Here is a 23,588-nt window from a genome sequence, read left to right on the forward strand (position 1 = left end):
AAAGAATACTGATGGCTCATCTGTCATATACTAACTGTTAATGTGATTAAACCTTACACCTAGAAGCTGGACCTATAGTTGTAAGAGAGAAATTCAGACCCTCTGAGCCACTCAGATATTACCAACAAAGGAGCTGAAGAATACGGACAGTGGTGGAGCTTTTATGTTGACATTCATGGCTAAGAACTGGACAGAACCTTCTAGGCTTTTACAGAAGTGCCATGGAACAAACATCAAATGAAAGCAGCCTTGGGTGTCAATCTCTCTCATCTAGATTCAAGAACCTGTGTCTAGCTGTTATCAAACCTCAAGATTTTATTTGCTTCTACAGATCATAAAAAACTCCTCAAACCCATACCATTTTCATTTCCCCAGTTGTTCATGGTTCCTGCATAAGGTCCAATCACTCTTCATAGGTAATCATTCAGTTAAAGTTAGGAAAATGGGGAGGATCCACTATGTGTCCTGTTCCCTCCTCACCCTTTTTGGAATGCACAAAACAAATGAAAAAATTACACTTAAGACTGAATGGAGGAGTTAAACAGATCTCCCAGGAGCCTGGCAGAACTTCAGAGCATGACCTGTATTTGCTGTTGGATACACATCTCAGATGAGACTTGAGAGCACGTGCTATTGGCTGTTGGAGAGATTTCTAATGGCCTGTAGGAATACATAACTCAGTAGTAAGAATATATCTATTTGTGGGTCATTGGTGCAAAATGAGGCAGTGTAAAAGAAATAGGTTCTGCATTTCAACTGGGCAGATGCTCAGGGGGGCACGGCCTTCTTTCAGGGGCTAAAAAGACATCAGAAGGTCCTCCCAAAAATATTCTGCATTACTGCTTCGAAAGGATTACGGTAGAAATGTCCTTCAAAATGAGCTATCTTTCCTTCATCCCATCACAACAATTCACATACCTCCAACACACTTCTTGGGAAATCTAAAGTTCTTGTACTGTGTGCTTAGGACCCTATGAAATAATAGACTCTCTAGCACTCTTGACAGAACTACGAAATATTGTACTCTAATGGTGCCTGCTCCTTTATGAAGACAGATGTTTTAATAATCTTGTCTATTTGGAAAGACAAATTAAGGAATAAACTGAATTCATGTTCTGATAGACATGAAACAGTCAAGTAAGCTGTGAGAAAAAGCCAACATTCATAATTGAAATTTTTTGTCCAGAGTAAGCCCTGCAGGAATAAAGCCAAAATGCTGATATTGCGCAAGTCATTTTGGAGGATGAGGTAAAACACTCTCAAGACATATTTGAGCTTATTTGCAAATGGAAAACAATTTTGAAGACATTAGCAAGAGATTGATTTGCAGAGCAGCTTGTCATCCTGAGTGCATGAAGAGGACACTGCACAAGCAATAGACAAAGCCAGGCACACACATGCAGGAGAATACAAAGCTGTGCTGTAGACCAGCCTACACAGAGATATACAGACACACAGACACACACAGTGTGGACACAGAGCGCAGTGGAACATTACCATGGCTTTCTGTGGAGTGACTAAACCAAGCAAACTTTCCTTTCTTCTCATCAGGCAAACCAGCTGGAGGGCTTCCTTTCACAGACAAGATGGTCAGTGTCAAGTACCAGGAACAAGACATCAACAGAGAACATGCAGCCAGTGACAGGCAAAAGAAAAAACACAAGGAACTCAGCTTACACATGAGATCCACTTCTGTCTGAGAACTTCATCATGTGAATCAAAGGTGAAAAATGTAAAACAAAGGTATACAGAGGTATGAAATATCACTAACAGATCATCAGACCATAGCTCTCATTTGCTTTCTGTTCTTTTTTATACCTGGCTCTTGAGAACATGAAGTTAATGAATTAAAGTTTATGGGTCGTATCCCGGAGGCATCTTAGAGTGTACCTCGTACTTCCCTGACCTTACTGCTGCAGAAAGTCAAACTTCAGTAAAGTGAGAGATGCTGGTGCAGTGGTACATGGGATGAAGAGATCCCATAGATCACTTTGCTGGCACCACCTCACAGGAGCTCATTACACTGCACCCATGGAAAATGTTAAGGACAATCAGAAGTATTAGGATTGTGTGAAGTATTAGAGGAATGATGGTCCAGAAGATAAAGGTCAGGACAGGGGGGAGATTAGGGCTGCATTCCCCAACACCGTGTGCTCTCAGAAGCACAGTCACTTGACCTGGCACCTCACAACACTCTCATGACCAGGGGATAATCAGGTGTGCAGTGCTACCCAGCTCATTCAGGCCAGTTAACAAAACCAGAAAACAGAAGATGCTGCAGAAGAGTTGTGCATAAACTGGGGCTGAATATGAGGGGAAGAAGACCAAATGCAGCCCAGATGGCTTTCTTATCTGATTCAGTTCTCAGAGAAGCCAGACCCTGTGCCCACACCCTGGCTCCAGTCTAGAAACAAGGCAGGCATTTTTTGCAGTCCATGCAATTAATTACTGGAACCATGTACCAAGAATGCTGGTGGTAAATCCACCACAGGAATGTTTTAATCAGGAAGAGATGTTTTTCCCAAATGGTGGGCTCAAGTCCAGACCAGAGCTGTGTTTAGGATTGTGGCATACAGACAATGCCACCTCAATGGCCATTTCCTCCCTGTAATTTTGGGAGCTGAGACAAAGACAAAAAAGATCCAGAGGCTGATACAAATCACGGTGGCTTTGCATATATGGGAATCTCCTTTTTTTAGATTTATCATTGCAACCATAACCCACTGTAGTTGATGAAATCTCACATTAATTACATATTCCCTAGGTAGCACAGATGGCTATTTTTTTAAAGGGCAATGAAACAACTTTTTAAAGGCAGGCAAGTATTTCATGGTTTCAACAGAGTGCAAATCATAAGGACCAATAGGTTTGATATTCTCTCTCTGGTTCCTTCTGAAGCCTTTGCACTTCTTACATCTTGCCACAGTGTGGCTCATCACTGAATGCAGACTTTTTCTCCTGGACTACCTAAACTCCAATTTCACATTAGTTATATAGCATTCCTGCAGCAGTTAAAGCAGCAACAACAGCTATAGAGCAGCTTCCTAAAAAAAAAAAAAACCTGAAAAATGCTTCGTGTTGTGTTAATTCTAGCTCTGAGACCCAACAGACAGAGAAAAATAAGAGCAGAGTCTGCAGTCTGTGTCTACTAGACAGATGTGCAAGACCCTTTGAGAGCCTCTGTTCCATGTCACTGGCATCAAGCACTGATACCAGCTCTGCTCTTGCACTAACATATGTCCCTCCTCCTATGAAGTGCCCCATGGGCATGCAATGAATTATTGGATGGCAGGTTGCCAAAAGACAGCCAGCCACTGAAACAGAAAGCTGGCACAAGCAAATACCCTTCTGTGCAGTCCTGAGACGATTTTTCCTTCACACACTGGGAGAACAATATTTGCTTCCCAGTTCAGAGATATCATTACCACTGTTGCATCTTGCATTTACGAAATTCTTGTCATCTTGGTGGTGGAAGTAATTTTAATATTCAGATTTATTTCCATGGATTATTTAACGCTGTCACACATCTTGCTGAATCTCACTTTAATACTGTGACATTTGAAGACTCAGAGGCAATCGTGCTTGGGCAAAGGGTCCCCAGTTCCAGAAATAGAGACAAAGCAAACTTTTCACAGATTTTAATGGGACATGTTACTACATGGCTTTGCAGATCTGGGCATTAATTATAAAACTGGATATATCAGAGGCTATTCACGTTGCCTGACTTCACCTCTCTGATTTAGCTGTTTGAGTTAGGCTACAGAGGCAGATCGATTCCTGCCACAGGTTTTCTGAATGCCATACTGATGTGTCCCTCCATTCTAGGGATAGGCTGAAAAAACACATTTACTTTATGTCCTCGGGTTAGGTACTTGACTTGAAACAGTGTGACTTTCCAGCAGAATGTTCACTCACAGTGAAAGAGGCTTGTGGGGGGTTTTCAGATTTTAAAAAACAAAAATACATTTGATTGATTTTTATAATATGCTCACTCAGACTCTGATTTCTCCAATACTTCAGTGTCTACTGGTAATGAATTATTTTGCAAAATATGGGTCTAAATAACCCTTTTTTCCCCCACTGGCAGTTGAGGTCAGAGGGACCTGAAGTCACTTGCCCACCATTTCTCTTTATTGTGCCACCTTGGCCATATGACCAAGCTTTTCTACATACCTGTTCAGTTCCTCTGCCAGGGGGGCTGTGATTCTGCACTCACCTTGCCAGCCTCTCGGAGAGGTGCAGACGAACACATTACAGTAAGTGCTAAGTACTATAGTTATCACTGATGCTAATGTCTCCCAAGTGGGACTCTGCACAACGATAAAGCAGATCTAAAGAGCAAAGTCGTCCTGTGAATTCTCCAGCTGGGATTTCAGATTTCCTTTCCCATCAAGCACAACAAGAATAAATGACAATAGCCAGGCTGCTTCCTTTAACAGTATGTGCATCAAGTGAATGACTTTGTCTCCAGTAAACCCCTGCTTCCCATGGTGCCTTTCATGGCCATCATTTCATGAATGAGTCTATGGGCAGCTGTCAGAATATCAATTGACTCATATTTTTTTGGTGAAGAGCTCTCATTTTAATTAATATGTGAATATTGCCTAGTTTTCCTCTTCTGCCTGTTTTGAAAATGCTGCACTCATTCATCTTATTCATTAATTTAAGTAAGATACAGCTTTCATTCTGCTCCATGCATGCTGTGCCTTGGGAACAATCAGTGGCTGTGCTCTTAAATGCAAGCAGCATCCAGAAGGTAAACTGCAGAGGTAAGACATTAGCTTTCCCTGGATGTCCTGGTTTTGCCAGGAAAATATACTAGATATGACTGGGGAATTCTTTAGTGTTTCCTGCCTTGAAAAGGAGTTCTGTGACAGAAAAGCTTTCACAGCAGAAGAAGAAAGGGAACTTGAACTATATGTAGGATCTTGGTGCTTGCATACCTCCCAAACTTACACAGAAGTTGACAATAAATCTAGCACAGTAAAAAATACCCAGAAAAAAATTGTGAAAATCCTTGGAAAAGTATTTTCTAAGGGCTCAGAGACCAATACTCATAATGGACAGTATTAGACACCATATTACATTAAATATATGTAACATACACACTTTGCATAGCCTGATTTTGGGGTATGCACAGATGACTACAACTGTAAGGTGAACGAGCTGGATTCACACTCTCACTCAAGGTCAGCCACAAAACACAAGGATAGTAATAAAAAGCTGTGAAGTAATTGCCAGTGGCATCCACTTCAGTCAAACAGGAAAAGCCTTTTGGTAAAAACACCTTTCCATCAGTGGAAGGCATCACAGTCCCCGTGCAGCCGCAAGACCTGTGATCACACTAAACCCAGGCTGGGCACTGGAGTGCACCACGGAAGCTGATGGAGTGTAACATTGCTGTACTGGACAGAGCAGCACAAAGCAGGAACATTGCCAATGCTGAGAGGGAGTATTGTATCGTCGAATGCTTCATTCATGGAGAAATGGTCTATTTTACAATACAAATTGCAAAGTGTATCTCTAATTTATGAAGCCTTGGTGTACCTTGTCCTTCTCCCCTTCCAGAGGGTCACCATATGTCCATACACATCATATGCTGTTGAGGGGATATAGCCATTGGCTACATAAATTTATACCTTACAAAAGGGAGCAGGAGACAAAGTGAAATGTATTAATTGTGCAGGCCTGTGATTAACAGATCTGTCATTATCACATGCAGATTACTGCACACCTATAAATGCATTACCTTGCTACTAATTTATCTTCCTGGGACTTATTTTACTGTAACAGACTCCCCAGCTAGTTTGAACAGCTGCCATTTCCCTTCTTTTTATAGCAATATTGACAGTAATATGCTGCATTCCATAAATATTTGTTCATTACAGCAAGTGAGTGGAATGCACATTGCACAGAGGGCCAAGCAATGGGCACAGTCAGACTCCTGGCCCTGCCAAGTGACAGCCTTTGCCAGTGTCACACATATTCTGTTCTGTATTTGAAAGGAAGAACTTAAAAACTCTTTGCATTTCCCTGCCTGAAGGACAAAGCTTTTCTCTGCATAACCTGTGGTATCTCAAAATATCTTGTAAGCACAGGACGTGGGACTCACCGAAAAGTAGACTTTGCAGAAAGGAGCCTAACTCTCTGCTGAAAAGGCCAAGAGGGGAAGTCTCTCTGCATAACTGCTTGCACTGCTGAGCAAACACCTAAGTCTGCTATAGGAACCCATTCCATGCAGAGAATCTGCCTGCAAGTGCAATGCAAGTATCTCTGCAATCCCTGTGGCTGAAGGAGGACAGACTGGCTGCGTCACAGGGTGACAGAGGTGCTACCAGAACACACACCTTGAAAGATGTCTCTCTCCTGAATCTGGATCCTCCTATGACCTCCTAAACTGATTTTCTTGTCTGATGAATGACTGGCATTGTTTGCCTTGCTAGGAGCAACAATTAAGGTGCCAAAGTGCAAGGCATTTATTTGCCAGGACGTGGTTTATAGCGTTTCTTGTGCCACTATAACACTTTTTAGCAAACTCCCTGGTTCCCCACAGAATTCTGAAGCAATTCAAGGACAGACAGATAAAATGGAGGAAAGGCATAACAACTGAGGATCTATTGCTCTTCCAACAGCATTTTGCAAACAAATCACAACAGCACATTCGTAAGAGTTCTACAGGTTTCCTCTCTCATTCTTTATGATTTTTAGCAGAGGAACTTAGGACAAGCAGCAGTGCCATCAAATGCTCCTAACACCACCCCACAAAAAGATAATGTGGGCACAAAAAGCAGGGGCATCTCACTGGAAATCAGAAGGCTTCCATCATTGCAGGCTGGTCTTGCAGGTGCCTTAGAAATGGGGCATGAGAGCTGCGAACACTGTAGATAATGTGTTGGGAAGTGCTACAAACATTGGTCACGAACTAAATAGCTAACCACAAAGGAAGTGCCCTCAAGATAGTAAAAACAACTAGAAGAAAAAAAAAACCCTCCACTTTTTGTGCCTCTAGTAACCATGAAGCTATTCATATTTCTCACTAGTGTTGTTATCAATGAAAATAGACAGGACAAGGGTTTTAAGCACAAAGGTGGTTTTAAAGCAGCCCATGTGCTGCTTTCTGCAGTTCCTGTGCATGGGGAGCTTCTGCATGTGCCCACCCACACAAATATACACCTGCATGACGAGGTGGTAGCCCTGATCAGGATCTCTACTGCAGCAACAGCATCTTTGTTCTTTCAGTGCACAGCACTGTGAATCCATCTTCCCCGCAGAGTCCAGGAGAAGCAAAGAAAATTACAGAGGCTACTTCCAAGCTGATCTGCTTAGGTCATCAGGAACTCTCCAGGGAGTCTAGGTGTCTGCTTTACACCTGGACTGCCAAACTTCAAAGTGACTGAGATGCAGCTCCGGCTGCTTTATGACATTCCTGCCAGTCAAAAGCCATTTCAAGGTGAGTGATGCCTGAGAACTTGGTGAGTGCCCTATAATTTGTGATCTAGAGCACATGAGAGGATAGGTCAGGACAGCAGGGACTGTTTGGGTGGTGCAGTGGGTGCGGAGTCATGCCCTGGTAGCTCGCAATGGACATTTTCCCCAGAGGAAGATTGCACAACCCTACAACCAGGGACCTTAGGCAGGAATTGTGCCAGTGAGAAGGTGTATCTTCTCTGGGATAGAAGAAGGAAGCTATTCTCCAGGAGGCTGGCCCTTGTCGGCAGAAAAACCAAACAAAACAACCCAAAGAAAAGTGAATATGAGGGAAGAACTCGGCTGTATTCTTTCAAAGGACAGGCAGAACAACTGGGTAGTGACTGGAACACAGGCAAAGAGATGGTAGGAAAGAACAAGTGACAGAATTTTCATCTGAAATGCCACTCTGCAAGCTAGAAGAGTAGTGTATGCTCCCTGCATTTGGGAAAACTCAATATAGGAGTAGTGTTTAAAATATTTAAGCATTAATCTTATCAAGAAAAGACAGCAGCAAGGCCCTGTCCATCTGAACAGACAGTGCCTGACTGAAATGAGTTCTCAGCAAGTACAGACGTTTTCTAATAGCAGGATTCATGTGGGATGTGTGAGGAACCTTATGGATGATGCCTTCCTTGACAGCAAACAATCAAGCAATTCAGTTCACTGATCAACAGATACACCATCATATCCATGAGATTTAGGTCTCTCCAGAGCCAGGGCTCTGTGAAAGCACTGGACCTTTGGAGTTGTGCTCTTGCATTGCGTTGAACAAATTCAGTTCAGCTTCATGATCTGAAATGGACCTCACCTCTCCTATTCCAAAATGTGCATATAATTCTGGTTGGAAAACCTAATCTGCTACATTTCTTCTGTGCCTAGGAAATAAAAATGCTTGTGATTTTGTAAGCTGCTCCTGCATGTGGTGTTCTTTCAGACACTTTTACTAACATAATGACTAGTCTGATACTAGACACTACTATCACAATATCATATGAGTCAGAAGCATGAGACATCCTGGCTGGGCAGGCTGTGTATTACTGTGCAGCCAGGAGAAAAGCAAAAATTGAAGTTAAAGAGTCTTGCCCCTAAAGCCAGCTTGTCAAACATATGATTAAAGTTTTTCTACCTCTTGAGCAAGGCACTGAGAATAAGCTAATTACCCTGAGGCAAAGAAATAGGCATTTTATAGTGGCCTCGAAATAATAGATTCCTGGTTTGCAAATACTTCTAGCATGCAGGAGAGTGAGGGACTGATAACAACAGCTTGAGTTAAGCTTAGTGTGGGCAGGTGTTATGCAAGCTTCCCTCACACAGCTGTGTTAAAACAAGTCATTCGTGACCTGGCATAGCCCTGTTATTCTGCTCCTGGTTCTTCCAACAGCTACATAATACACTTATGTTTTGATCTGCACATCTGTGAGCATCCAGCAGCTCTGCCTCTGCATCCTTGTTCTGACGCTTAACCCTTCTGCTGCTTCAGACTATGAATTTTAATGTAGTTGGTAACATCCTCACCCTGATCTAAAGGGACCCCTATCCTTGGGTCCACTACAAGTCCTTCATAGTTTGAATCTAGAGGGACACGTCTGAGTGCAGCCCTTCCTCAAGTGAAAAAGGGGAAGAGAGATGCATCAGGCTGTGATTTGTGAACTTTGTAAATGGGAATGAGGACATGAGCAGCCCTACGAACACCTGTGGGCACTAAAGCTGAATTTGAATTTAGGTCTCAAGATCTGAAAGGCCAATTCTCTAATCTAATCTGTTGTCTTATCTCTACAGTCCTGCTAACTGAAGAGCTGCTGTAATCAGACTCAGTGTCACAGCTATTTTCAGTTCAGTTCCTCGGTTGGAAACATTTTCCTTCCCCCGCCACCTCCCCAGGCTTGATGCTGTCTATGAGATAACTGGCATGGAGGGGACCTGCTTTTCTCCCCAGGAGCAAACACAACCAGAGATTTTTACCCCATCAGGAGATTTTTACTCTCCATTAGGAGAGGTCTGCTAGCACACCTCCTGCATCCCTCAGTCTGTCCTGGGCTCTTCGAGTCTTCCTGCTTTGAGCCCCTCCCAAACAGAGCTCTTGGTCTGGGCTTCAGTATTTACCTTCCTGCACATGAATCTTCAAGTTATAACATAAAATACATGAGGGAAGACAAAGAGATAGGTCATGGTGAATACACACTTAGACAAGGGGGGAAAAAACATCGTGTCAGAACAACTTCTGTTGCAGTTGGTTCCATCACACTCCTTTAAGACATTCAGCTTACAGGATCAGTATTGAAGGTTCCACTTGTACTAAACTTTTCCTACATGTCTTTGGACTAACCACACTCAGTTGCCTTTTCTGAGGCACTGGATGACATTTTTGACACCCCATTTAGGATACTCCTTCCAACTATCACACTGCAGGAGTACAAGCGTTGGCTGCTATACTTGACCTGTTAGTTCACAGTGAAGCTCTTGATGAGGTGTCTAAATTGGCATTAGATTAATGTGTTTAGTCAGCTGAACGCCATCTTTACTAGTTTTGATTTCCTGTAGAAAGGAAACACATACACATACTTTCAATTTCAGTATATACAGTGCCAGACGCACTGTGGCTTTGATCTTGGCTGACATTACTGTAATAAAAGTAGCTCTCACCCCCAGCAGTTGTTCCTAACTCAAAACACATGCTTCGTGTCCCTCAGCTACCGGTCCTGAACACCACAGCCTCTCTCCTGACAGTTCCTCACACCACATCAAAACAACGCTCAGGATTTCAGCTGCTATCAGTCCTGCTCACCAGTGCTTTCTTCTCAGTGAAGAGGCCGCTGAGGCTACATCTGCAGTGATAACTTATTTTCAAACACTGATCATGGGCCATTCTCACTGACTTCAGCAGGAACTGCTGAATACTCCATAGTTTTTAAAACCACTTCATAAGTGTCCTTACAAAGATTTAAGAGCATGCTTTAGACATCTGCTTAAAAAATAATATAAAATATGGTCTTCCTCTATGAATACTCAGCTTGGGGGTTTATGGCATTTCTTCCAAAAATTTTCTGTGGAGATCCTGGTACCAAATGCTTTCTATGCCTCTCTAACCACGGGAAGTAAAGCAATTCATTAGAAGGTATGGCAAAGGCAGCTTTCTCACTGACTAATGTCCTCTCTTGAGAAGCAGAACCACTGTCAGTGGATTAATCTTGACAGCTTCAAGAAACACTTGCCAACAGGGCAGATAGAGATTAATTTATTTGCACAAAGGTGTCTTCCCCAGCTATATAAACAATGGATTCCCTCTAAAGCCTTACCTTCAAAGATATTTCTGTGTAACAAACGAGTACTGTAAGAGAATTCCTACATCAACACAAGTCTCTGTTCCAGCAGGAAAAACAGAGGTGTCATCCCACCAGTCAGTCTTTGCTAGGGAAATAGCTTTAATAGGAGATACACTTAATTCCCTATCAACATTAATGTCAGTCTCTATATGCTGTAGCTGGCCACACACCACTGCTCCAGCAGTTCTCAGTATAAAGCTGTTTGTGCTTCAGGATACAAGAGCCAGGGAAGGGAGGAACTGGAAGGACCTGTGAGTTGAACAACACAAGCCAAATGCTCAGCTGCAAGAGAGCAAGAGCACATGTAGACCACCACAAAACTCTTTCAGTCAGAGAGGATCTTATAGGAAGAGTTTTTTTTTCCCCAGATGTAAACTACAGTAACCTGGAAGCTTTACTAATCGCTGTAACCTCTGATGCCCGCAATGGAGCAAGAAGAAAAAAAATGAGCCTGTGGGCAAAAATTAGCACAGTTTTGGAGTTTGGTCTCCACTCTGGCACCCATTCTCCCATGCAGAAGTGGCACAGAGATTTGGTGCTCATCACAGTGACCCTCTTAGAGTCAGCTAATTATCTCAGAGCTGTCACTGTTCACCAGCACTCACTCCAGAAGCTGGCTGATGGAGTCAGGCACATGCCTGAGTATAGCCTGCCTTCCCCAAATGGGGGAATTTCCCTGATTCCTGGAAGCACTCTTCCTTCTTCACCAAATTCTATCAGGCCTTCTGTTTGATGCTCTGTTGGAACAAATTACTGCTGAATTACAGGTTGTTACATTGGCCACAGCTTTGTCCTGAATACCAGCAGCTTCTTCTTCTTTTGCTCTCTGTTCAAACAAAGGAAACATCATTTTCTCCATACTGTGCTCTGATAGAAGATGCAGGCTTGAGCTAAACTGCTTTAGCATCTTGTTTTGTTAGATGGGATTTACCCACCCTGGCAGTAACTTCTCAGCAGAGAAGGAAGGGGCAGAAGGTTTTCAAATGGTTGCTTGCTTTTTGTTTTATGATCAAAGCTTCCTTTGAGACAGAAAGAAAGAAAAACTGGGCAGTTGTGAAATCTATGGGACAATGAACCTAAAAGCTGCTTTTTGCTAAAGGCTGGGTTATTAAATTAGATTACTAACAAAAACCAGAAAACCAGACCTTTTGATTAACTTACATGGAGTGAACCATCCAGACATTCAGGGGAAAAAGAAAACTGTATTTCTTAACATGATTAACACGATTACTGTGAATTGCCAGAGAAAGAAAATAGTTCAAAACTACCCTGATCAAACCTGGAAATGCATTATGTGATGCAATCCGGGGTGAAAATTCTGCTCTTTCCGCTCTAGAGGGTAGAGAATGGTGTGAGAGCCCGTGCCACTGGGGGATGGGTGATCCTGAGAACATCATTTAGCCTTCCTGTGCCTTTTTTTTTTTTTTATTGGACAAAAGAGTCCAGAACAAGATTTCACCCCTCTCCAAATATTACCCTGCATACATATTTCAAGAATCAATGTTGTAGCTGAAGCATTTTAAAGCACAATTTAAACCCCAAAGTTTTAAATTTCACTTTTTTGAAAAGACGAACTTTTTTCTTAAGTATTTCCTCCTCTTTGAAAGGGAGAAATGCAAAACAATCGAGGATAAGGACCTACTGCTTCCTTGCTTTTTCACTCACAGTAAAAAAAAGCAGAAGAACATGTGAACATGAAGAGGAAGCAAAAGAACATGTGAAGAGAGTCAGGAAGAAAATCTACTCTCTGTTTTGAATTTATATCAATAGGAAAAAGTCAAATGTTGACATCATATTTTTGTCGACATTGATGGAACGTGGGGTAAAGGTGGAAGAAGAATCACCCTAAATGATCTTTTTTTTTTGTTTCTTCAGCTGCATAGAAATTATACAATGGAAATGATGCTTGTTAATGGTAGCTTTACTTTTACCTACATCACTGAATGTCATTGCCCTGTGTACTCTGCTACCACAGCTACCTGCAGGGTCACTACAAAGCCTCACAAATGCTCTTATTTTTTTCTGATATATGTAGCTTTTCCTTTCTAGGATATCAGAGTTTACCTGGATCTGATCACACATTTATTTCAGTATTGTTATGGAAGCTACATGCTTCTAATGACAGTGGGTCAAATTCATGCCAGATACAACAACATTTTAGCCAGGGAAATTATGCACTGGGCAAACAGTACACAGTGGACTACTCTGTGCTGTAAGTGATTTCAGACCCCAAATACCTCATGCTCTCCCTTTGGTGGATGCCAGTTACACAATAGTGAAGTCATGTGTGAGCACTGAGAAGCCTCTGTGCTCCAAGACCTCACGTTGGGCAACCTTTTCAATTGCTGACATTTGCACATTTTGTTATTGACCTTGGATGAAACAGATTGGGGCCCAAGTCCTTACCCAGGCAAAATCCCCAGGAATTTCAGTACAATTTTTGCCTAAGGACTGTAGGAGTGATTCAGCCTAATGTGAGAACTAATGTCCTAGAAGCTTTTTCTAGGCAGCATCCTAATTATAGGCTGGAGCTCGACATCTGTAGCACAAACCCATGCTGCATTTCGCAACCTGAGCTTCTCTGCGAAGAACCACACAACAGAAACAAAGCTGACTTATCATTTACAAAGGCCTTTTATTAGCTGTCCTCAAACTCTAGTATTTATATCAAGAGCAGTGTATGAGCTGCTTCAAAAGACGACAAGGTAGGAAAATGCCACTGGGACTGTTTTTCTACTGGGCACAGCACACAGCTGGGAGCTGCTGCCACTGCTGTCCAAGCAAACCATGTGTTGGAACCTCTGCACAGCAGTACATGGATTTTTTTTTCCCCTAGAAGAAGCTGGTGGCACAGTGAACACCAAAAAGCACTTCTTTTGTCCCTCTGTCTCCAGGCGAAGGAGAATAAATCTATCCCAGTTACTAAACTCCTTGTGAAGTACCTATCAGGCACCCTTGTGAAATGCCTACAAATTGTTGGCACGGCAGCTAAGCTCTTCTTGGTTACCAGATGATTATTTTCCACATCAGTGGACAATGATAAAAGTAGAAGAGATGGTGTTTTCTTTCTCTTTGGATGAAGTGTTGACAGACAATAAATCATTTTACAGCACCAGCATTGATTTCCTTGTATTTAAACATGGAAAGCAAAATGCAACCAGGTTCTATGATGCATTTCTCAAGCCACCAACTGGCACTGGAGGAATTAAATTGATAAAGATTTCATTTTCCAGCCTGTGCCTCTTAGAGCTTTTGTTTAGATGATCTTAAATTCCATGCAAGCCCCCTGTGGGTTTTTTTTTGTTTTAATTGCTTTTTGACAATTTATGTACCTGCCTGTCGAGGGGTGGTTGTCCATGTCCTTCCATGTGTATGTGAAATACACTTGGACAGATTCTGTGGCTGACACTAGAATAATACAGGATGAACTAACTTGCTGTCAACAGACAAGTTAAAGTATGCTCTGCTAAACAGAAATTAACTCAGAACAGCATCCTTTTGCTCACACAGTAAGAAGACAGGGGTTTCCAGGCAGCGAGGGTCAAGACTGGATGTAAAATAGATATCTTGGAAATATCCACTCTCTCATTTTCCCCTCTGCATCTTCCATGTTAATTCCCCAGCTGTGCACTTGCCTGTTAGATTTCACTGCAGAAGATGGACCAAGAGTTTTTTAGGCCACCCTGAAATTTTAGCCTGCAATGAAGTCTGAAAATCCTTCCTACCTTAGACATTATCCCACAGCACCATGATATTTTATTTCAGGCTGAAAGTAATAAGCCACTTGCTTGTCTGTACACTAAGCACATGATTTGGAGGCCACTGAGCAGGCTGACTTATGGAATTACAAAATGTACAAATTGAACAAATGTACGAGTTGAAGTTGCTGTTCTTTTATCTTGGTATCATGATTAGATCTGCACACAAAGCTCTCTCCATCCAACAGCTGCACATCCCTATCTGTCCCAAAGGGCTGCACAGGATGTAGTGACAGCTTTCATTCAAGGCAGTGGCGGGTATTTCGTACATAACCTCACTGAAATCAACGCAGTCTCCTTGAGGTACATAAATTGACTGTGAAAAAGGCAGTCAAGTCAATAGGAATTGGATAGATAAATGCCTGGACTTTTAGAGGCAGGTGGTCATGCTTTTATCCCTGTTACATAATAGAGTCAAACTACTGTAGGAGCTCTTGGAAATAAAACCCTGTTTGGGTTGAAATTACTGAGGCTTCTGCTCCTAGAGTTCTAAAACTCTTCCCTTCTCCTTTTTAAACTACCATCTCTCCTGTTCTTGTTTATGGCCTGATGGTGCAGAAGCACAAAGTATTTCCACGAAAGACACAGATTTTCCAAAAGCTCTAATGGTCCAAGAGGTACCAATTTCTTCTAAAATTTTGCTTTTGCTCCTGAAAACTTCTTCCTTGTCTCAAAAGCATTTTTTTTTCTAGGGAACAGTCTCATAAACCTGTGATTAAATGCAGTCTACTTCTTAGTTATGGTGGTGTTCACAAGTGACGGTAGTCTAAAGAGAGAGACAAAACCTGTAGTGCACCAAAAAGTTAGGTTGTCATTGATTCCTTAGAGGCAGTGAACTCAGATGTTAATGAAAATTTCCAAAGGTCACTAAGGCACTGCAGAAATGCTCTGAAGGTGAAGATTGAAGACTATTTCTTTTTAAACTGCCTAATTTTTTATATACATTTTGGAACCTGTCTGTATATCTGCACTTTTTGTCTTCAATTGTGCACTATTCCTACTTAAACTGAGGTACAAATCTGCATATGCAGACACATACCTTTCATTATTTAACGTACCATCTGAAATATGATATGATTTTGATAGGGAACACGTTGATTTGTACTGGTTTTTTATCTGCTGTGTTACACAAAAACGTCATTATCTACAGCCATCAGTTCCATTATAATAGGGCCTTGCAGAATGATTAGACTTTAAATTTTAGTAGGGTAGGCTACTTGCAAATCAGTTCTTGATTTTACAGTCCTATGTTGGATATGAGTTAACCAGAAGAATTAATTGTCTTGAATCATGGAATGCCTTTAAAAAGCAGTGGGCTTTTTTACTTTTAGGGACTCTGTTGACAGTAGTGAGGTCACGCTCTCACTGCACATGGTAGCACCAAATAGAACTGAAATAGAAGGAAACAGAGGGAGGAAAAAATCTGAGCACTCAGAAACATCAAATTACTTCGCTCTGCCCATTCACAGATTATTTGTGACCCCACTGCACTCCGTGGGAGTTTTGCCAATTAATTTCAATAGGAGGAGAATCTGGGTTGGATTGAGGTTTCCTGCTTCTGCCCACAGCTACAGATGCATTCCAGACCACTCTCAGGAAGGGAAAATAAACGGGCAAATTCCCAGTAACTGTGGCAACAGGAGGGACGGTTTTCTTTGCTATCATGTAATTTTGAATTCAGTAGCTGTTCTGTGATGTGACGTGTTTCTCCCCTCTGTCAAATTAATGCTTTCTTCCCATGTGGAAGGCACGTCAGGGAAAGAGCACAGAACAAAACCATCAACACAAACAGCCCCCAGAATCCTTTCACATTTCCCACCTCACATCTGTCACAACGGCAAAACCATGTTTGTAAACAACGTGGAAAAACTGCTTTAAACTTGGTACTTCCTCAAAACACAGGGAATTAGCTCAGCCTGCTCTGTGAACATCTCTCAATCTATGTGAGAGATGACTGGTGATGAACTCCCTCAGCAGAATGCCGAGACCTCTGCTATGGAGAGAACAGCTAAAGGCTGCACAGCTTGTCCAGCTCTGGCTCCGTTCATCTTTCTTTTTCACCGTTTCCTTCACTAAGGTCCTCTCTGTTGTATCCTTGGACTTGATAACTTCATTAAGGGCTGAAAACACCCAGTGACACTTTGGGCAAGGTTTGACAGCCTCAGGAAAGCAGCAGCATATACAGATCATGACTGATGATGCCCTAAGGACTGTCACAGGCAGTTAAACCGAAAGGGGATGCAAGCGAGTTTCTCTTCCCTTCCACTTTGTGTCCTTTGTTTTACAGGAAGCAGTTCCCATGCTGACAAGAGGGCAGCACTCTCTACAAAGTTAAAAGACAGCAAAACCTGTCTCTGTAGCTGCCAAGGACAGAGAAGAGACTGGAAACATATGTTCTCTGTGTTTGGGATGATTCTGTTTAGGTAGACTACCTGGGTCAGAGCCCAGATGGTGTAAACTGCTGAGTCTCAGAACTTACATTAGCTGAGTCTCTAGATTAATAAGTATATTTTATTTGAACTTCTGAACTATTCTGATACTCTTTATTAAAAAAACCCCCAAACCTCCAAACAACATCCAAGGGAAAACCAAAGAAGCAAAAACTGACGTGACTTCTTTAAAATATCTCTGTGAATCACTGTCAGAGGTCAGGCAGAAGCATGTGTCCCCTGAGCATCAGTACAACACAACTGAGGCAAAGGCCACACCTGAAGTTTACTGAGCTAACACAGCAGCTTAAGGAGGTCTGGACTGCCCTGTGCAGTTCAGATAATTGTCATCTGAAGCTCTCAGGGCTGATACCTTAAAAGTCAACATTAATTAGTCACTGAGCAAAGTGTGCTGGAAAGGACAGTTGCACTCAGCTGTGGAGTTCAGGATGCTGTACTAGAAATGAAGTGATGAGCTTTGAAGAGCACTTGAACAAAAGACACTGAAGGTGCATTTGAGGCAACTGAGCCAAATACAAGAAAACAAGGAAGACATTGGGGTCTTGGTGATGTAAGCTTGGTCTGGTAGTAGGTGGGATTCAAATGTCTTAAGAACACTCAAGCCAAAAGGATTCCTTTGGAATCCTTCCTTTGGAGTTTATTTTGTAGATGGCTTTTGGGAGAGAATGAATACCATCTTTCTCCTTCAATTTGACCCTGCTGGTGATTGACTGCTGGCATGAATGCCAAAGCATTCAATGCAGGAGATAACACACCAAAAATAAACTTCACCCTAAACAAACTGACCTGCCCTGTCACTTATCACAGTACCTTTTCTGTGGTGTAATCTTAAGCTGAAACCATTGAGGAAAGGCTCTGTACTTCTCAGTTTTTTCCGACTCAGATGTGAGAGGACTAATTTTGATAAACCATGTCTTACAAAACTCACCTTATCAAATTGAACAGGAAGAACTGAAAGCAAGCTGGAGATACGTTACCTTTCAGTTCTTGATATCACCACCCATAAAAGGAGCTTGCTAGCTCAAACACGGATTGACCACACTCAACAGCACATGCAATGAATCCTCATCTGATTTATTCATGTATCGTATGCCACAGAGCAGGAAATTTTGGCCGTGATTTATAAATTCATTTCTGAATGGCTACTGAGGGCAATTTGTGAAAGTAAACTATATGACCTATGAAAACACCAGCATAAAAATCAAAATAACCTGATTTGGGAAAAGTCTGAGCGAGTCACCACAGTCACTCCTTCAAGTCCAGATACCTAAATATCATGGGTAAAACCTGATATTAAGGACCCAACTTTTTTCCTTTATTTTTTTCTAAAAGAACTTCATTTTTTTGGTAGCAATAGTGCTTATGAATATCTTAAACATCATGAACATCTGTTAAAAATCTTGCTGAAGAAAGAAAGGCACAAGTTTCCCATGTCCAATCTTCCTACTACAGGAATATATGTTTCTGATGGGATCATCCCATAGGTTTTGATCTTTTGGCAAGAAGGGTGACATCTAGGGACACATTTCATGTCTTCCAAAATCAAATGAAGAAAAAGCTCATTCCTATGGTGAAAGCCAAGAGTAGAGCCAGTGTCCATTGACTGTGTAAAGGTTCCAAGTCTGACATTTCCCAACTGCAGAAACAGCAATGATAACTGCTAAGTGTTTCTAAAGTGTTACACAGCCTGTGTTGGGAAAAGAGAAGGTGGAAGAAGATTCAAGAAAGGTAATGAAATGTTGGGAAGCACTGCTTTCTTCAAGCCCCTCCTTCTTCAGGATTTCTGATAAGAGATCGTTGGTGAATTTCCACTTTGTACAAACATCTTGTCAACTCCAAAAAAGAAGAGCAAGAAATAACACCCTTAGAAGAAATGTCTGAGAGCTTAATCCAGCCTGGCAAAAGCAAACACAAATCCACTGATTTCAGTGGAGTTACAGATGGCCCACTTAATGTACAACGGAGCTGATTTGGCCCTCCTCCCATACTGTAGCACTGCTTTCCCTAAGAAACCTTTGCTTTCAAAGGAACCAACCATGGGCAAAGAGCCTGCAACACTGAACTACAATTGAATAAATGAATAACAGACACACTTGTATCTTAAAACTCTTTTCAGTAGTGGACTTTAACAGCAAGTATTGACCTTTTATCTATTTAATATCAGGATCTTATGCCAGTATCACAGACAAAACACTGAGGATGTGCAGAATATCAATTACTGTACACGTATTTCTGCTTCCCATGGCTTCCTACAAGCATTAAATTGGAATCATGTATAAGCATAGTGCATGTCTCAGGAAGAACTTGTTCTTCCTTATAAGCCACCTCAGCACTACAGCAGATGGGCACAGGCTTTTTGCTAAAAGCACAGAGGGAGACGGAGAAGGAGAAAGAAAAAGAAAGTGAGAGGAGAAAGTTGCTTACTGTTTCGAGGCTTCTCCTCATCCATGCCTTCATCTTCATTTTCTGGATCAATATCTTCTGCTTGAGTTATCCAGTCTAAGTATCCCTTCAAATCCTCCTCCAGCTGTTGCTTTTCCCGTAGCTTCTGGAAATCGCCTCGAGCCTTAGCCTTTTCTCTTTCTTTGGAAAACTCCCTAGCAAGAGGGAGGGAGGGACAGGACATGGGTGGAAAGAAGGAAGAGATGGAAAAACAATGGGTTAGATTGATTTCCACTAGAAAGTCTCCTCAGTCTGTGTAGCACACCCAGCTGTCTCTATTTTTTGCAAGACAAATGTGTACGGAGCACCCTTGCCGCACACACACATGTAAAACAGCTGGAGTGTCCACATTCCTATCAATACTTAGGAAACGATTAATACCTTTTTTTAAACTTTAATTCTCAACATTTGATTGACAATTCAAATAGAACACACATGGAACATTTATGTACAATTTTATGTACAATACCAGACATTTTCTAACATTCTGTAACACTTGGTGTTCTCCAACGGTTATCTCCAAATGTCTACATGAATAATGATTAACGATGAACTGTTTGACAATAATCTGGCATCTGGAGAGTGAGATGGTGGCTCTTTTAGCCAGATTTCAATCTGTGTTTAAGATTATATATGTAATCACAACCAAACTGGGCTAGTTTAAGTGTAATTAATGGTACTCACAACTCTGTACACATTCAATTATGGACCATTTCAGCCACAGTACTGGAAAATACAGTTAAAAACTCAGACCTCAAAGTTTTACTGAAGACTTTTCAGCATTCAAGGCTCTTATCTGACATGAAATCTGTTTTTCAAATCTCTCATTGGGTGGACAAATACGATAAATTATGGGTAGATAAAGGAATAGATTCTGCTAGAAATGTCACAGACATCTGATGACAGTTTTATGAAAGAGCATTGTTAGGAATATAGACGTAAAACAGGGCATAAGAACAAGAATTTCCTGTTGCTTAGTTATGATCCTGGGTGCTTGGCTTTGCCTTCTTTTTGGCTGCAGTGTTGTTTCTTCTCCTCTTTCAGAGACACTTATACAGCAATAATTTTTTTCAAGAAATGCTGACCTCCCTTATTTAGAGACTCATGTGGTTCTAAACCAGGTTTTAACGCTTGTATTTTAAAAAGTAAGCTTAATGATTGTGAAAATTGCTGGACCAAGAGTACTTAAGCATTAAATCTTATATCTGCTGAAGCAGATCACCACACAAGACACACAGAGCAGATAATACAGGCCACTCCTTCTAGAAAAGAGAGGTAAAGCCATTCTTCCCAGTGCATTACCCATTACTGCTGCTGAAGACTGTCAGCAATGAATGGATCTTAAAAAATGCTGCTCCACTTAGTATCTGTCTTAGGTTTGCTCCTGCAAAAATAAATAGGAGACCTACCAATGATTTTGGTGGCCTAATATTAGGATAATGAAAATCCTAGCCAAAATGTTAATTTTGTGAGTGCCATGTTGCTGCTACCCAAGTAACTGAGATGGAGGTGGGCTTCTAACAGTGATGATGAGGTACTTTCCTCCTGTCTGGTCCAAAATCCGCTAAAAGACTTCCATGGACTTCACAGGTTTTGGATGAGGTTTTCAGTATTATGAGCTGTGCATGAAACCAGCACTGCAGCAGGATCAAAGCAGGATGATCCCTTAATTTCTAGCCAAAATATGTGACAAAGTATGCCAGTGTGATCTGCACCCCGTCACGTTGCTGAGGGTTCAGCCTCTCCCATGGGAGTTTGATAATGAAGGTGGAAGTGAGGAAGTGAACCACTGGCTTCTCTGGCCTAAAGTTAGCTTACAGTTATCTCTGGGCCCAAACTCAGCTTCAAGGCATGAAAAAATGAAAAATGAAATTTTCTTATCCTGGGAGTGATATTTTACTATTTACAATGTAAAAGAAACAAACAACCCCAACAATAATAATAAAAGCCTTACAAAGAATGTTAGGAAAAAATCCATCAATGGTAGTTACATTTTCTGCTTCAGTAACACCTTCCCCCTGGGTCTGCTACAGTGCTGTATCCAAATTAATGAATTAACTCTCAAAAAAATAATCGCTGAATGAATCTATGTATTATTAAGCCTGTTGAAATTCCAATATTTCAATTTTTGGCTTGTAAAGTGTTATTTTAGAACCTAAAACAAATGGGTCCAATTTCGAAATGGGCTGAACCTAGAGTTTTCTAGCCCAATGGAAAATACTGTGATTGCCTCGTGTAAACGACCTGCAACTCCATGTCTCTCTCCTTCGTACATCACACATACTCCACATCTCAGATGACTCTCCAAAGAAGACAACTCATTTAAATTGTCTCAATTTCTATGCTCTACTAACATTAAACCATTGAGAACAGGTGGCTCAGGAAATTGCTACTGCAATTCAAACCACCTCCCATGTGGCATGGTAGCCTGTACTCAGGCAAATGTAGTTCACAATCAAGAATTACTATCAGTGGTCGTTTTCCATCCCATGGGAAAGGAGCTGGTGGCCTCAGCCCAGGGAGTATTGCAGGTGCACACATTCCTGCTGCCTCCAGCACAGCTGGCAATGAATGGTCACTGTTTGCAGCTCCAGCAGGCCAAGGACCAAATAAGCTTTTGATGGAATTACCATCTTGAGTCTGGAGGTAGTCTTCTCAAAAAAGACTGCACTGTCATGGCAGGACAAGGTCAGCAAAGGCTTGCAGAACTAGTAAGCAATCTGTCTCTTTTCAGTGAACCCAAAAGCATCAGTATAAGGGTGGGTGAATCTCATTGTTTTCACCAGAGCTCAGTTTGTTCCACTTTGCTTTACTTCTCCCAGAAAACTGTAGAAATGCCTGCCAATGGGAATACCAAGGAGCAGAGTATTCTGGAGAGATGTTCTCTCTGTGTGAGGTTAGAGTGGGTCAAGATCATAAACACCCAGCTCTGCATCATGTGCTGTTTCAGAAGAAAATTTCTCTTTCCCTTTCTGATGGTGGAATTTAGGTTATTCTTGTTGATATGATTTCTCACATTTAGAGGCGAGATGGAAAGTGAGCAAAACAGCAGAATTCTAACAGTTCAAAACTCTTGCTTACTACTCAAAGTGGAGCACGAGGATGCAAATCTCATCCACCCTGAGAAGTACACCAAGGAACGGGAAGGGTTGGAAGAGGGGACAGAAGACTAGGGAAAAATAGCTGAAAGGTCACAGAAACTGCTCAAGGAGGAGCTACAACCAGAGCCAGCCTCCTATTCACTCTGACCTATCCCTTGGCAGTAAAAGCATCAAAAGCAGCCGACTGTGTTTTGCCGGATCCTCTCAAAGCAGAAGCGTCGTCTGTTCTCTTGCCCTCCATTTGCCTTAGGAAACTGCTTGTCTGGCCTGGGATTTGGATCAAAATATAAAGGAGATGTGACTCTCTGTACTTAGGTGTGCCTGTCTGAAGGTTGTACCTGCGCTGCCATTTTTTTTTCCCTCACTAATTAACTGAAACAGATAACGCAGATATGAACGTCTCTGATCTCAAGTGACTTCTAATCACTGCTCAGAGCAATGATGTGGAATTGTTTTGCCTGGGCTTGGGGAGGTCTGCTGTGTGATCTGCTGACTGGATATTCCTTTGGAGTACATGAATTTTGTACTGTGCTCAGCCAAGTCAGGAAGAGATTACAGCTCTACATATAAACACTCTGACGTTATTTAGCCCAGTACGTGACTGGTAAATTCACCAGGAGCATGAATGGATGGCATACCTGAGGAAAAACAAATTACAAAAGAGCTCTTTCAGCGGAGCAGAATTCAGCATTTCATTTTGCAGGTGCAATCAAGGTGTCTTTGTGAGTACAATTAATTACACTTATGTATTCAGAAGTGATTAAAACCCCCCAAGCTAATCTGTCTTTTGCGAAGTCTACCTACACAACATGCCTGCTGAAGCTCCTGAAATAGATAAATGGGAAAAAAAATCAGAGATGCCCAGAACGGATATTCAAAGATAACCAGGAATGCTGCTTTCTATCTAGAACAGACAGGTGGATCATCTGCATACATCAGACTAATAGCAATAGCAAGCCTCCAAGAGAAAAAGCTGAATCTGCAAAGTGAAGACACTTTGTAACTCAGCAGAATTTAGAACTGCTTTAGAAAGTTGATTGTTTA

At 41.7% G+C, this 23,588-nt stretch overlaps 1 protein-coding gene across 20 annotated transcripts in view; it reads right to left on the reverse strand.

Moving 5' to 3' along the window:
- Positions 1–23,588, reverse strand: part of CACNA1C (calcium voltage-gated channel subunit alpha1 C) — a 465,854-nt gene that overhangs the window by 120,935 nt on the left and 321,331 nt on the right. For 19 of the 20 annotated variants that reach the window (XM_032106990.1, XM_032106978.1, XM_032106993.1 and 16 more), the window contains exon 9: positions 19,426–19,598. In XM_032106990.1, coding sequence (XP_031962881.1) covers positions 19,426–19,598 — 173 coding nt within the window. Of the gene's footprint in view, positions 1–1,497; positions 1,573–19,425; positions 19,599–23,588 lie in introns of all 20 variants that reach the window. The other variant, XM_032106979.1, reaches the window with a different exon arrangement.

The sequence above is a fragment of the Corvus moneduloides genome, chromosome 4, assembly GCF_009650955.1.
Source record: "Corvus moneduloides isolate bCorMon1 chromosome 4, bCorMon1.pri, whole genome shotgun sequence".
Taxonomy (NCBI): domain Eukaryota; kingdom Metazoa; phylum Chordata; class Aves; order Passeriformes; family Corvidae; genus Corvus; species Corvus moneduloides.